Raw genomic sequence first — 15,491 nt, forward strand, 5'->3', positions numbered from 1 at the left:
CAAATAGTATGGAAAACATCTGAAGGCATAGGTATATGAAAGGATTTTCTAAAATTAGACTACAATTTCTTAGTAAATAATGTCAAGTGATGGTGAATAAGACCTCATAAAATTCAAAAGCACTGCACAGAAAGGAAACAGTTAAATAAGTGAAATGACAGGGTAGAGAATGAAAGCAAATCTCCATAAGAAATTAAACAATTCAATTAATAAGTGAATTAAAGAACAGTTCTCAACAGATAAAATACAAATAACTAATAAACATATGAAAATATTCAAACTCATTAGTCATCAAAGAAATAGAAATTAAAACTACATTGAGATTTCATCTCATCCCAGTGCCAAAGGCAGTCATTAAGAAAACAAAAAAGAAACCCTTACACTTCTGGTAGGAAAGAAAAGTAGTATAGTCACCATGACAATCAGAGTGGAGTTCTTGGAGACAACCTCTCCTGGGTATTTACTGAAACAGCTCCAAGTACATATATCACAAATAGCCTTGCACATCAATGTTTTATCACAGCATTATTCTCAGTAGCTAGGTTATGGAAATAACCTATGTTTCCAACAAAGTTACAGATAAAGAAAATGTGGCATATATAAACAATGAATTCTTTTCAGCTCTAAGGAAGGAAAGTTGTGCCATTTTCAGGAAAATGTGTGAAACTGGAGATGCTCATATTATTCAGTTAAGCCAGAAATACAAATAGCATATGCTTTTACCCATTTATCATTCTTAGGATTTTAAAGAGATACATAAAATCATTTGTATATGACCTGCGAGTATAAGTAAACCTGTCCTGGAGAACAAATGAGAAAGGAAGGGTAAGAAAAAAAGAGAGTAAGGGGATATTAGGAACAAATATGCTCAATGTACAGTATATACTTATATGAAATTGTTCTTTCAAAATACTGTGTCATATATAATGGATTAACACAACAAGAATTTGAAAAATAATAAAAGATAAGTTTAAAAAAGAAAAAACTTACAAAGATAACTAAAGAGAACTTTTAAATGAATGAATAAAAAAATACTGATGAGGTGCTATGAATGACACACTTATATCCATTGATACCAACATTAAATGGAAGAAAGATATAATGGTATGATTCAAGTATGGTTTGACTAATACCTCAGATGTTGAAATTTACTTCCTATTGTAAAGCAGTTAAATGGTACAGATTTGATGCAGCTACAGCATTTATAGATGTGCTGACGAAGTTATTAGGAAAAAACTGAAAAAAATTAACATGGCTTTATAAGGAGAATAGGCAAGCATTTTCTAGAGACTAGACACACATTTTCTGTCTCATCAAATGGTGGCTTGTGCTGTCTCAGAACTGAAGGCCATTGCTGAATGAGGTTCTCAGACCTTATACTTTCAGAACTGTGAGTCAAATAAACTCTTCTTATTTATAAAGTAGACCGTCTCTGCCGTTTCCTTACAGTAATCAAAAGTTACTTATTAGTACACATAAACAATCTAATTTACACTTTAAGGAACTTAGGAAAGAACAAAGGAACCCATGTTGTACACAAGGGTTTATTAACTGAAATACAGTAACTATTGAAAATATAAAAGAAAAAACACTCCTAGAACTCCAATTCACCAGTAAATTACCTCTACCTTTCATTGACCTACATTCCTAGCCCCCAAATGTAATGTGTTTAAAGGAATAAACCAGAAGACTAAAATAGAAGGACTGAAAGCCTTTGTGCTTTCACTAAGTGTCCAACTCACCAGGCTCAGCAGCCTGTGGCCAGCCAGTATGAAATTCTAGAACTCCATGGGCATGTACAGAATATGGTCGACTGGCATTATTCTTGAATACCACAGTCAAGATATCACCAACCTCTCCTTTGATAAGTGGACCTGATACATATAAAAAGAAGCACAAGTTTCATTAGTAGGGGAGTAAAATGGGAGACATTAAAGAGTAAGGCATAACTGCAAGATCCATAGAATTGGGAATTAATCTTCCCAAGGCTGAAATACATGCCTAGTAACATTTTCAGATTCAGAAGCATTAAAATTATTGTTCCTATCCACAGCATGAGGGTACTTCAAAACCAGAAATATGCTTCTTATTATCCCCACTTTTCCCATCCTACTTTTCTCTACATAATAACCAAAGACACTAGAGATTCTGAATTTTACAGAATCATTGATAGTAAGGACTGAAACCTTGGCATACAAAACACATAGAATAGCTGTATCTCTTCAGAGGTCAATGGGTCCTGTCTGGTCTAGGACAAGAATAAAGAAACCCACTGTAAAAAAGCAGCATATAGTCTTTATTAAATTGAAATATGTGGGAAATAATGGCTCTGTGTATCATTTTTGCTTTTGCTTGTTGGAGACCCTAAATTCTCCTGCCCCTGGAGTCTTTTAAAATCTACTAGCTTCAGAGGATCCATGTCTCAAAGATACAAAAATTTGAAACATTTTGTTCCATGTTATAGAAGAATTTATATATTTATATTTCCCCCTTTCCCTTTAGTGTTTATATTCATAGCCACTTTTAAAAATAGGGCCGTAATTTTAATATTTCACATGGAAAAGCTGAGAATGAGGAATAAGATAGCATCCCTGATATGATATAGCTGTCCTAGAATTAATCCACTCTTTTAGATATTAGAATGTATGTAAATTTCCCTTACCCAGGATTCCCAAGTGCTCCTCTGGTCCAGACCTTGGCTTCGGAATCCTGAAAGTACCATCAGTGTATTCCCTGAATACAGCTTTCTTATATCTGGAACCCAGAAGCCCATCCGTATTGCTCAGGAAAACATGACCATAACTAGAGGAATCCAAAGACTGTTATTAGTACCTGACCTTCAACTTTTATTTTCAGATGTGGCAAAATTAAGTTAGCACCTGACCTTCAACCTTTATTTTCAGATGTAGGAAAATTAAGTTAGAACTATTCTCATGTCAAATATGAAAGAAAATGTAAATCTATTCATTATAATGTCAAATTACCCATTCCTCTATTGATGGACATCTGGGTTGTTTCCAGGTTCTGGCTATTACAAATAAAGCTGCTATAAACATGGTTGAGCAAATATCCCTTTTGTGTACTTGAGCAAACTTTGGGTATATACCTAGCAGTGGTATAGCTGGGTCTTGAGGAAGCACTATTCCTAATTGTCTTAGAAAGCGCCACTCATGACCAAACCTTTGGCAGTACAGGGAATCATAAGAAAGAAGGGGAGTTAGTCCGATGGGGAAAGGATAGGAGCTCCACAAGGACCAAATATATCTGGGCACAGGGTCTTTTCTGAGACTGACATTCAACCAAGGACCATGTATGGATATAACCTAGAACCTCAGCTCAGATGTAGCCTGTGGTAGCTCAGTAACCAATTGGTTTCCCATAGTGAGGGGAACAAGGACTATTTCTAACAGGAACTCAATGACTGGCTCTTTGGCCTCCCCACCCCCCAAGGGAGGAGCAGTCCTGTTAGGCCACAGAGGAGAGCTTTGCAGCCAGTCCTGAAGATACCTGATTAAACAGGATCAGATGAATGGGGAGGAGGTCCCCCCTATTAGTGGACTTGGCAAGGGGCACGGTGGAGATGAGGGAGGGACTGGGAGGGAATGAGGGAGCAGGACACAGCTGGGATACAGAGTTAATAAAATGTAACTGATAAGAAAAAAATAAAATTAAAAAAAAATAATGTCAAATTACATTGCCACAACTGAAAACAGTAGGTTTCTGAACCTGTGTTTTTATTTCAATCATCCAGATAGACATTTTCAGTATGTTGATATTTCCAATGTAACTTAAGAACCAGAAACCGTGGCTTTGGTTCCAGCCTTAATAGAGTATTAGATTTGAAAGTATTTTAACAAAAGGAAAAGGCACAAAGTTTCAGTTGAGCATCAATAGTTGTTGGAGATGAAAAGTGAGAAGAAATAGGCTCTTACAGATTTTTCATTACAGGATATTTAACAGCTGACAGAGCTTATCATTCATTTTAACAGAACATTCCAAATATGTGGATCACAGAGGTACAATCACTAGCCAAGATTTGACAGGATTATGTACAGAGACACTGTCACCCAGAAGGGGAGACAGGACTTAGAATTAAGCCTGCTGTTCCTACTCTTTCTTTACTAGTGATGTTTTTTTTTCAGCTATGCATAATAGATGAAATCAAGGTTTACAGAAATAAATTTACATTTCCTAATTCCCACAGAAAATTCTCATGAAGATTTCAGCCTAAACAACCAACTTATAAAGGTCAAGAATTGACCAAAAAACAAACAAACAAACAAACAAAAGAACAGTGAAAACACCACAAACTAAAGAAAACTATTATTAATAATACTTTTGTAGCTCAGTTTGTATTCTCTACACCCTCTTTTTAGTAATAAAGTTACCTAAGATTTATGGGGACACATAGTTTTCCATGGAGATATTACATAGCTATTCACACAGTTGCCTGTGTTTGCCTATAGTTACATATGGTCATATGAATAAGCTTAAGAGATAGGACACCAGAAAAAAATAAATGATACATACAACTTCCAAGTATATCCTTACAGGCAATGTTGCTTACCCTAACTTGAAAGCTGGGGATATCCAAAACTAAAATAAGCATCTTGATCTCAAAGATGAAAGTAGGAGTTGAGGGAAACAGAGTTCACCTGCCAGGCCTGAACTGTTCGTAGGTAAATAACAGCTAAAACTGGAACTTATTTAAAGTACTCTGGTTTGGACTTTTTTTGTTTCACAGCTTAGTTTGTACCTTAATAAATGACCTTGAGGCATCTCATTGCTTGAATAAATCACTATAACTTTAAATCCTAGTGCTGGTAAGTTTTAGATAATTAGAAAGGAAGATGGGATGAATGTAGCAGGGTCTTTTTCTTCAGCTCAATGGCTAATGAATATAGAAGAAACAAAGAACTGGAATTCAGAATCCCTCCGTTCTAGTCTGTTCTTTTGGCATCATATTGGAAGAAGTTATAAAAATGTCTCCTTCCTGTAATTCTTTAAGGAGAGAGGTGAGGGATGGGAGAGAATGGAAATCAGAGCGCGGCATCTCTGGGACGGAGGAGGCTCTGTGGAGTCTATTGCGTTGACCCTAGCTGAAACCCCTAGCAGCAGGGTATATGGAGCATGAAGTGGCTATCGCCTCCTGTAGCCAAGCAGGACTTCCAGTGGAGGGAGGGGAACACCAACTCACCCACAAAACCTTCTATCCAAAATTTGTTCTGCCTATAAGAAGTGTAGGGATAAGGATGAAGCAGAGATTGAGGAAACAGACAACCAATGACTGGTCCAACTTGAGACCCACCCTATGGAAGGGAACCAACCCCTGACACTCGTTTGATACTCTGTTATGCTTGCAGACAGGAGCCTAGCATAACTGTCTTCTGAGAGGCTCCATCCAGAATCTGATGGAAACAGATGTAGAGGCCCACAACCAAAGAATAGGCAAAGCTAGGGGAGTCTTGGGGGGGGGGATTAAAGAAGAAACCTACAGAGTCAACTATCTTTGGCCCATGGGGGCTTTCAAAGAGTATGCATGGACTGGACCTAGGCCCTCTACACATATGTAGCAAATATGCAGCTTGTTCTTTTTGTGGGTTCCCTAACAATTCAAAGGGCTATCTCCGACTCTGTTGCCTGCTTTTGCATCTCTTTCCCACATCTGGGCTGCCTTTCTGGCCTCAGTGAGAGAGGATGCCGTTATTCCTGCTACAACTTAATGTGCCAGGGTGGGCTGTCACCCATGGGGGTACCTCCCCTTCTCTGAAAAGAAGAGAAGCAGGGATGAGGAAGGGGGTATGAGGATGGGACTGGGAGGGGAGGAGGGAAGGGGCTGCAATCAGGCTGTAAAGTGACTAAATAAATGAAAAAAATAAATAAAAATGCCTCTTCTTTTTAGTTTTAATAATTCACCTGTGAAATTATTTTCTAAAGCTGTGATTGCTCCTTTTCTGAAGCCTTACCTGTCCTTGTCAGAAGTGTTGTGCCAATCCAGTTCCCAGCTTCTATCAGGGCAATAATCCCACTCTACCTCTTCTGCCATGATGTAGTAGACTCTTGAAGCTTGGTAATGTTGGCGTGGGCTGTCTTTATGACCAGAACACTGGGAGACATTATAAATTGCCCTCATCCCTGCCTCTCGGTGGCTTCCTGCTTGGCAATAGATTTCAAATGTCCCTAAAAGATGATTAGAGAGCAAAATCTGAGTGAAAATGCCCATCAGAAGCATGTGGAGATTTCTTCCCTTTTCCTAGTGGTACTGCAGAGGAAAGGTAGTCTATGAAAATGCTCTTATATACATTAAAGTACATTACAGTTTGTTGAGAAAAATGATCACAGCAGAGGTACAATCCCAGCACTACTAGGTTAAAAATTAAAGTTTTACAGGAGAATGAGGAACTCAAGGGTTATCAAATCCTTAGAAATGCCTGTTCTGAAATTATGGTCTACCCTAGTTTTTGCTTATTAGCTACCTAAACTTGTAAAGGTTTCTAATTGTTTGTGTCTAATTCAGGTCCCATTTCAGTAAATTGAGAAGGACGTTGTTTACTTCGTTTGGCTATTATACAAATAAATAGAATATGGCTGGCAAGACTGTTTAGCAAGTCAGGGTAGGGTGTTTGCCCCAGGAGTCTGGAAACCTGAGTTTAATCCTTGAACACATCATGGAAGTAGAGGACCTACTCCTAAAAGTTGTACTCTGACTTCCATATGTGTGCCATACCACACATGCAACCACAATCACCAATACCTATTATATACAAATACATAGCCAATATGATTAATCTAGAAAGGAATATAATAGTATAGATTATACAGTATTATATATAATCTACATAGCACTGTCTGATAAATGTTCAGTAAGTAAAAGTATAAACAATTCAGCTTAATAATTATTTGATAAAAATTATTGACCTCTGTTTTCTATGATATAGCTCCCCCCAAATAATGCTTACATGATAACTCCTTTCTTTCTTTCTTTCTTTCTTTCTTTCTTTCTTTCTTTCTTTCTTTCTCTTTCTTTTCTTTTCTTTTCTTTCTTTTTGAGACAGGGTTCTCTGTGTACCCTGTCCTGGAACTAGCTCTGTAGACCAGGAAGGCCTTGAATTCAGAGCTCTGCCTGCTGCTGCCTCCCTCTGAGTGCTGGGATTAAAGGTATGTACCATCACATCCTCCTTACAGGCCAGATTTTAGAAAGTTGCCATCCTCGGCTTTATACTATGAAATGTTCAGACATCTATCTTGGATATCTGTGGTGTGAAGCTATAAGGACCTGCCTCCAGCCACATGTTTCCATGTCACAGACACTTGATCAGATTATGTTAATAAAATGAAGCTATCTATCTTAGATTCATTTTCACTGTTCCCTTAGGTTGCTGCTCACTGCTTACCCTACCACTACAAATATTTAATCAACTGCAAAGCCTCTTATAATCTGTCCCTAAACTTCCAGTCCTGTCCCATTTTCTACACTCAATTATTTTGCTAACTAAATCAGTTTCTGACAGCTCCCTTGTATATCTCATTCCCACTTTTCATTTTTCACTCACATTTTTACTCCTTTCTGAAATTTATATGCCCTACTAATTCTCAAAATCTGTGAGAACCCCCTCATTCTTTAAGACCCAATTCATAGTTCATCTCTTTTAGGAACCTCTCCCTGAGGGTTTGGCCCCTAGTTAACACTATACTCTTGGGCGTTCCATTATTGTGTGTTCCATACTTAAATGGCACGGTAAAAGACTTAAGTGTTCTGTCTTTAAAATTAATGCTTAGCATTATTAGATGACAACATGATAGAAAGGGTTTTCTTGTTTCTTTCTATATCTTCTATTTCTATCATTCTCTGTATCAACTCCATCATTAAATTCTATCACCAGTTCCTTAAAAATCGTTCTTTCAATCTATTCCCATGGGGCTCCACTTGTAAACCCAGTTTAGGCCTTTGACACCAACCCTCTCATTCTTTCCTTCTAGACCATAATTTGTGTTACCCACTGACCCACAGAATTACTCTTTTCCAGGGATCCTGCAGACATAACATTTTTCTAAGGTCAAAAGAGGGCAACAGCAGCCTAAGACTAAAACACCTACCCAACAAAGGCAAGACTAGATATTTACTATAAAATCACTCAGTCATCATAACTCTGGTTGTGTCAACCCCAGTGCAAAATTGCAACATGAACAGCCAAGACAAAATGCTTTCACCAGAAGGCAGTAACCTTACTGCAGGAAACCCTGAGAAATGTAATATAGTTGAAACAGAAGGCAGAGACTTCAAAATAGCAAATAGGAATATCTTCAACGACCTTAAAGAGGATATGAAAGAATCATTTAATGAAGCCCATAGGGGGAAAATAGTTAAATGAAATAAGGAAAGCAATACAAGAAATGGTAGTAGAAATTTAATAAAGAAATAAAATAACTAAAGAAAACTCAAAATGAAAAATTTAGGATGACAGACAGAAACCTCAGAAGTTTCACCAACAGAGTACAAGATACAAAAGAGAGAATCAATAACCTTACATCATGTCAAACATCCCTTAGCCTACTGCACTTTAACACTTGCTCTTCCTTCCACAACTCTTTCTTTTAGACAGAGTCACCTTCCATAGTCAATGCTGGCCCCAGACTCACTATGTAACATAAGCTGGACTCAAATTTGTGATCCTCTTGTTTCAGTTTCCACAGTTCTGGGGCTGCAGATGTGAACCACCATCCTTAGCCAAACTGACTTTTTACTAACTCTTGAGTAAGCTGTTTGTTCTCACTTTAGTATATTTTTAATTGCTTAATATTCTATGATAAGAAATCTTTACTTATCCTCTTTTCCTCACCATTTAGGGTACAGTTTATATGTCATTTAATTCAGAGACTATTTCTCTTGGACACTGTTCTTTAAATTAATGTGAGCATTGTTTTACCACATCACTGCCCTTTGTTTTCTGACCTGTATCAGTATCTGAAAGTATTTATATATATATTATGTATATTAAGAGTATTCTGAAAGAAAACCTCATATGACAGATATGAAAGTACATGCCTGAAATCTCAGAACATGGAAAACAAAGACAATAGAATTGATTATAAATTCAAAGTCAGTCTAGGATACATAGATAGTTTCAACGCAGCTATATAGCAGGATCATGTCTCAAAACAGAAAAGTTCACATACACACACACACAAAAAAAATGTTATAGGTCTTATTTACTCCACTGTCACATCTTAACAGTAGAAGGTGTTCAATTAATAGGGGTTTAGTGATTAAATGCATCAGCCTAATGGAGTGATCTATACATACTGCCCAAAAGCCAGGGCAGTAAGATGGCTTAGAAAGTCTTGGTACTTGCTGCCAAGCCTGAAAGCCTGCGTTTTCTTGTGGAACTCCCATGATAGAAGGAGAAAATCAACTCCCCAAAGTTGTATCAGACTTTGGTTCGAGTGCTGTGGCATAGTCCTACCCACCCACAAATAACTAACTAAGTAAACAAATAAAGTAAATAAGTTAGTTAGTTAGCTAGTTAGTTACTTAGTTAAAAAAATTAAAAAAGAAAAACAGAGGAGATCCAAGATGGTGGCATAGATTGCATACTTTGGTCAGCGGGGCAACAGTGACTGGACCAACAGACAGAACTGTGGGCCCTAAAACACTGGCGACTGTGTTTCCCAGGTGGGAGGAAACCCACCTGGGAAACAGTCTGGTCCAACCTCAGGTCACCCAGCTAATCCCTGGAGTTCCTGGGTTACTGAAGGTGTTTGGTCTCCCGCGTTTTACCACATACATGCACGTTGTGCTCGCCATCTCAGACTGAACTGTGGGCCCCCAAAACACCAAAGACTAGGTCTCCCAGTAATGAGGAAATCCCATGGTGAGGGAAAACAATCGAATTTAGGTTGCCCAGCTAATCTCTGGAAAAGTTCCTGGGTTCTCACAGGTCTGGTGTCTCCAGCATCTAGCCACAGGCCTGTTCGCTGTGCTCACTGTCCAGGGAACACAGCTCCAACCTCAGGCCTCTGACACCTGAGAACCACAGAAATAGCCCCAGATGCCCTTACAATGCTCAACTTCTCTTCCTAGGGAGAATGACCAAACTTTTGGGCTCATTGGTTCTTTATGATGTCTGCGCCCAGCACACAAGGTGTCTGAGCACAGCGCCTGTGTACTTGCATATAGATCATTAACCTCAGAGCAAGAAAGCCAGTGGTGGGACAGCTGTCTTCAGGACTACTCTTGGTGAGAGGAGAGGCCCTGTGCTCCAGAGATGTCCAGTTAGTCAACAGGATCAAACACCAGAGGAGAGCCACTGCAGTTTTCTGAGAACCATCTGCCAGTTGGAGACTATACCCAACAATCTGAGGAGGACTCCTGAGGGAACATACAGTTTTCTTCCCAGGGTTTTTCCCATACACCTCCTTACTTCCGGTCCCTCAGGATTACAGCAGGCATCAGAAACTACCAGCCAACTCCAGAGACAACCAGATGGGCAAAGTCCAGCTTAAAAAGAAATTCAAAAAATGCCAAAGCATTATGGAATCTCCAAATCCCAGTTATCCAAAGGCAAGCAGCACTGGATATACTAACACAACTGAAACTCAAGAATAACACCTTAAATCTATGCTTATGAAGATGAAAACTGAGGAAACAAAATCCATAAAGAAATAAAAAAAAAGATACAGTCAAACAGATTGTAGACTTTAGAGAGAAAATAATTAAATCCCTGAAAGAAATAGAGGAAAGTTTAAACAAATAGGTGAAGGAATTGAATGAAAGGCAGGAAAATACAAACAGGTGAAGGAAATCAACAAAATGGTTAAAGATCTGAAGATGAAAATGGAAAATTAAAGAAAGCATCAACTAAAGAAATCCTGGAGAGGGAGAACTTAGGGAAAAAAACAAAAACAAAAACAAAAAAACAAAAAACAGGAACCAGAGAGGTAAGCTTCTCCAACAGAATAAAAAAAAATAGAGGAAAAAAATTCAGGTGTAGAACATATGATGGATGAAATTGATGCATACATCAAAGAAAACCTTAAATTTAAAATATACCTGACACAAAACATCCAAGAAAGCAAGGACACCATGAAAAGACAAAACCTAAGAATAATAGGAATAGAGAAAGAAAGAAAATTCTCATCTCTAAATCCCAAAAAGTTTTTCTACAAAATTTCTCCAATTTAAAGAAAGAGACGCCTATAAGCATACAAGAGGCCTACAGAACACCAAATAGATTAGACCAGAAAAGAAAATCCTTCTGCAGCATAATAATCAAAACACTAAATATAGAGAAGAAAAATATTAAAGGCTGCAAGGGAAAAAGGCCAAGTAAAAATATAATGGCAAACTCATCAAAATCATACCTGACCTCTCAACAGAGACTATGAAAGCCAGAAAGGCCTGTATAGATGTCATACAGACCCTGAGAGAACAGAACTATCAGTCCAGGCTACTATACCCAGCAAAACTCTCAGTCATCATAGATGGAGAAAACAAGATATTCAATAACAAAAACAAATCTAAAGAGTATGTATCCACAAATCCAGCCCTACAGAAGATACTAGAAGGAAAAATTAAACCCAACAAGACTAACGGCATCCATGAAAACACAGGAAATAAATAATTTCACTACAGCAAAACTAAAAGTAGACAAGCACACAAATACACTACCACAACCAACATCAAAATACAAGGAACTAACAGCCATGGGTCATTAATTTCTCTCAACATCAATGGACTGAATTCTCCAATAAAGAGACAAAGACTAACAGAATGGATGTATAAACAGGACCCAACATTCTAATACATACAAGAAACAAATCTCAGCCACAAAGCTAGATATTACCTGAGAATAAAGAGCTGAAAGAAGGTTTTCCAAGCAAATACACCCATGAAACAAACAGGAATAGCCATTCTAAAAGCTGATAAAATAGACTTTCAACCAAAATTAATCAAAAGAGATGAGGATGGACACTTCATACTCATCAAAGAAAAATTCCACCAAGATGTTATCTTAATTCTGAACATCTATGACCAAATAAAAAGGCATGCACATTTGTAAAAGAAACATTAATAAAGCTTAAACCACATATGGATCCCCATACATTTATAGTAGGAGACTTCAACACCCTGCTCTCAACAGAGGACAGAACAACAAAACAGAAGCTTAACCAAGAGATAATGACACTAACGGATGTCATCAATCAAGTAGAACTAACAGACATCTACAGAACTTTCCACACAAATTAAAAAGAATATACCTTCTCAGTACATCACGAAATTTTCTCCAAAACTGGTCATAAAGCAAGCCTCAACTGATACAAGAAGATTAAAAGAGTACCTTGTATTCTATCAGACCACAATGGACTAAACCTGGATATCCACAACAACAGAAATAACAAAAGCCTACACAAACCCGGAAATTGAACAACTCTTTGCTCAATGACATCTGGGTCAGGTAAAAAATAAAGAAATTAAAGTCTTCCTGAAATTCAGTGAAAATGAAGGCAAGGAGATCCAAGATGGAGGCGACCAGCGTGCACTGTATCTGAGGGTCAGAGGATCTGAAACTCTGAAACTGGTGAGTGGAGGGGCAGCTGAACACAAAACAATAACATCAAGGCTTCTGGGGAGAAAGGGAACAAATCCTGAACTGAGACCAATAGGATACAGGTCAACTGTGGACTTCCGCTGGGGTCTCAATTCCCAGGCACTTCCCCTTTAATGGGCAGAGGCAGCAGCGGAGGCAGCTAAGGTGGCCTACAGTGCACACAGCTCCTAGCACAGACCACAATGCTGGCTGCTCCTAGCACAGAAACCCCTGCTTGAGATTTGAGACAGAGAATACTCAATCTCCCCAGCACTTCCACATGCCAGGCCTTCCTTCTCCCTCCTTGGAGGAGGTAGAGGCTGCAGAGGCAGCCCACAGCATCCGCCACAGAGCACAGTGCCCAGCCCACAGTGTCCACAGCTCCTAGCACAGAGCGCAGTATGGATGGCTCCACCAGGCCAAGCAGGCCCGCGGCTCTCCAGGGTCTTCCAGAAGACATCTGTGCCAGTGGCTCCCTAGTTCTTTCACTTTGACTAGACTCCCAGTGGAACACAACACCAGCACCCAGGTTCTGCAGCAATATAGGGATTCTTGAAACAGCATTATGAACATTGAAGCCCCTGCTCTGCGGGTCTAACAGTGAAGATGAGACAAACAACTCCTGGAGTTCAGACAGATCTGAATACCAAAACTACAGTATGACAGGACTGTAGACCACTGCTGTAGTAGGAAATTGGCGCAGGTGCATTGCACCTGCAAACTGCCTCTTTGAACAGCGCTAGCATCCGTACTGAGGTACTGCATGCACCTCCCCCATTCCAAGCATCTACAATCTCTTACACACTCCAAGACACACTTCCACCCACACAAGAACACTTGCTCCCCTACAATAGCAATTCTGCACCATCGGTTCTTCCTCCATTAGTTACATCAGAAAAACCAATGTACACTCTCAAACCAGTGGACCTCTCTCATCTTCCTGAAGAATACCTCAGACACCAGAGAAAGACAGAAAGACGGACCCAGTCTGAAGTATAGACTACAGGAACAAACAGTGAAGGTTCTAGATAAGCAGGTGGCTAGAGGTCAGCATAAGAACACACCCAACAAAAATCAGGATATCATGTCTCCACTAGCAACCCCGCAAACCAATGGATATTTCAATTCATCAGAAACACAGAAAAATGTCTTTAAAGCTATGCTTATCCAGTTATTAGAGGCACATAAAGAGGACACAAATAAATCTGTCAGAGAAATTGCAACACAAGTGGAAGCAAATAAAGAGTAAATTAACAAAGCTCTCAAAGAAATACAGACAAATACAGCCAAACAAATAGAGGCACAAATAAAGGCACAATTGTTGGCATATAGAGGGGAAACAAGAAAATAGAAGCCATCATACAGAGATAGGAATCCACATTCAAACAGATGAAGAAAATAGTGCAAGGCATGAAAACAGAATCAGAATCAATAAAGAAAAGACAAACAGAGAAAACCCTGGAGCTGGAGAACTTAGAGAAAAGATTAGGAACCGCAAAGGTAAGCATCACCAATATAATATAAGAGATGGAAGAGAGAATCTCAGGTGCTGAAGATACACTTGCTGAAATTTATATTTCTCTCAAAGAAAAAGTAAAATAAGAAAATTCCCAAACACAATACATCCAAGAAATCAGGATGCCTTGAAAAGACAAAAATCTAAGAATGATAGGAATAGATGAAAAAAAAGATTCCAGGCTCCAAGGTGCAGAAAATATTTTCAAGAAAGTCATAGAAGAAAACTTTCCGAACCTAAAAAAAGAGCTGTCCATAAATATACAAAAGGCCTCCAGAACACTCATGTCACATCATAGTCAAAACAGTAAACCTAAAAAACAAAGGAAAAATATTAAAGGCAGCAAGTAAAAAAGGCCAAGTAACATAAAGGTAAACTTATCAGAATCATACCAGATTTCTCAACAGAAACTATGAAAGCGAGAAAGGCCTGGGCAGATGTCATGTAGACTCTAAGAGACCACAGATGCCAACCCAGACTACTATACCTAGCAAGGCTTTCAATCAACATAGATGTAGAAAACAAAGTATCCTATGGAAAAAAAAAAACTAAACTTAAACAATATCTACACAGCAACTAAGCCCTACAGAAGACACTGGAAGGACAATCCAACTAGAATTCCAATCCAATGAAATCAACTACACACAAGAAAAAACAGTACATATATAACTTCACAACAAAAAATTAAAAGAAAACAAGCATTGAAGCACAGTAACACCACCAATTCCACAATAAAAGGAACTAACATTTATTGGTCACTATTATCTAACAAAATCAGTGGGCTCAACTCTCCAATAAAAAGTCACAGACTAACAGAATGGTGGCAGAAACGGGATCCAACATTCTGCTGCATCCAAGAAACACAGCTCTGCAACAAAGATAAACAGAGTTAAGGGCTGGAAAAAATCCTTTTCAGCAAATGGACCCAGAAAACAAGCTGGGTAGCCATCCTAATATCTAACAAAATAGAATTTCAACCAAAATTAATAAAAAAGATGAGGAGGGGCACTTCATTCTCATCCAAGGAAAAATCCACCAGGAGGACATCACAATTCTGAACATCTATGCCCCAAATACAAGAGTGTCTACATTTGTAGATGAAACATTATTAAAGTTTAAATTGCACATCTACCACAGTACCTTAATAGTGGGAGAGAAGTCCTTCTGCTCATTAGTACCTTCAGCAAGTGGCTGGATACAAAATTAAGTAAAAAAAAAAAAAAAGAAAAGAAAAGAAAAGAAATTAGGGAAACAACACCTTTCACAGTAGCTACTAATAACATAAAGTACCTTGGTGTGACTCTAACCAAGCAAGTGAAAGACCTGTTTGAGAAAAACTTCAAGTCTCTGAAGAAAGAAATTGAAGAAGATATCAGAAGATGGAAAGA

The 15,491-nt window shown here is 38.4% G+C and overlaps 1 protein-coding gene across 5 annotated transcripts in view; it reads right to left on the bottom strand.

Moving 5' to 3' along the window:
• Nucleotides 1-15,491, bottom strand: part of Heph (hephaestin) — a 130,972-nt gene that overhangs the window by 32,359 nt on the left and 83,122 nt on the right. For all 5 annotated transcript variants that reach the window (XM_055605076.1, XM_055605078.1, XM_055605077.1 and 2 more), the window contains 3 exons: nucleotides 5,967-6,180; nucleotides 2,663-2,802; nucleotides 1,743-1,874 (listed from right to left, as the gene is read on the bottom strand). In XM_055605076.1, the coding sequence (XP_055461051.1) occupies nucleotides 1,743-1,874; nucleotides 2,663-2,802; nucleotides 5,967-6,180 (486 nt within the window). The remainder of the gene's footprint in view (nucleotides 1-1,742; nucleotides 1,875-2,662; nucleotides 2,803-5,966; nucleotides 6,181-15,491) is intronic.

Source organism: Psammomys obesus, unplaced genomic scaffold (assembly GCF_907164565.1).
Source record: "Psammomys obesus unplaced genomic scaffold, mPsaObe1.curated_primary_1811, whole genome shotgun sequence".
Taxonomy (NCBI): domain Eukaryota; kingdom Metazoa; phylum Chordata; class Mammalia; order Rodentia; family Muridae; genus Psammomys; species Psammomys obesus.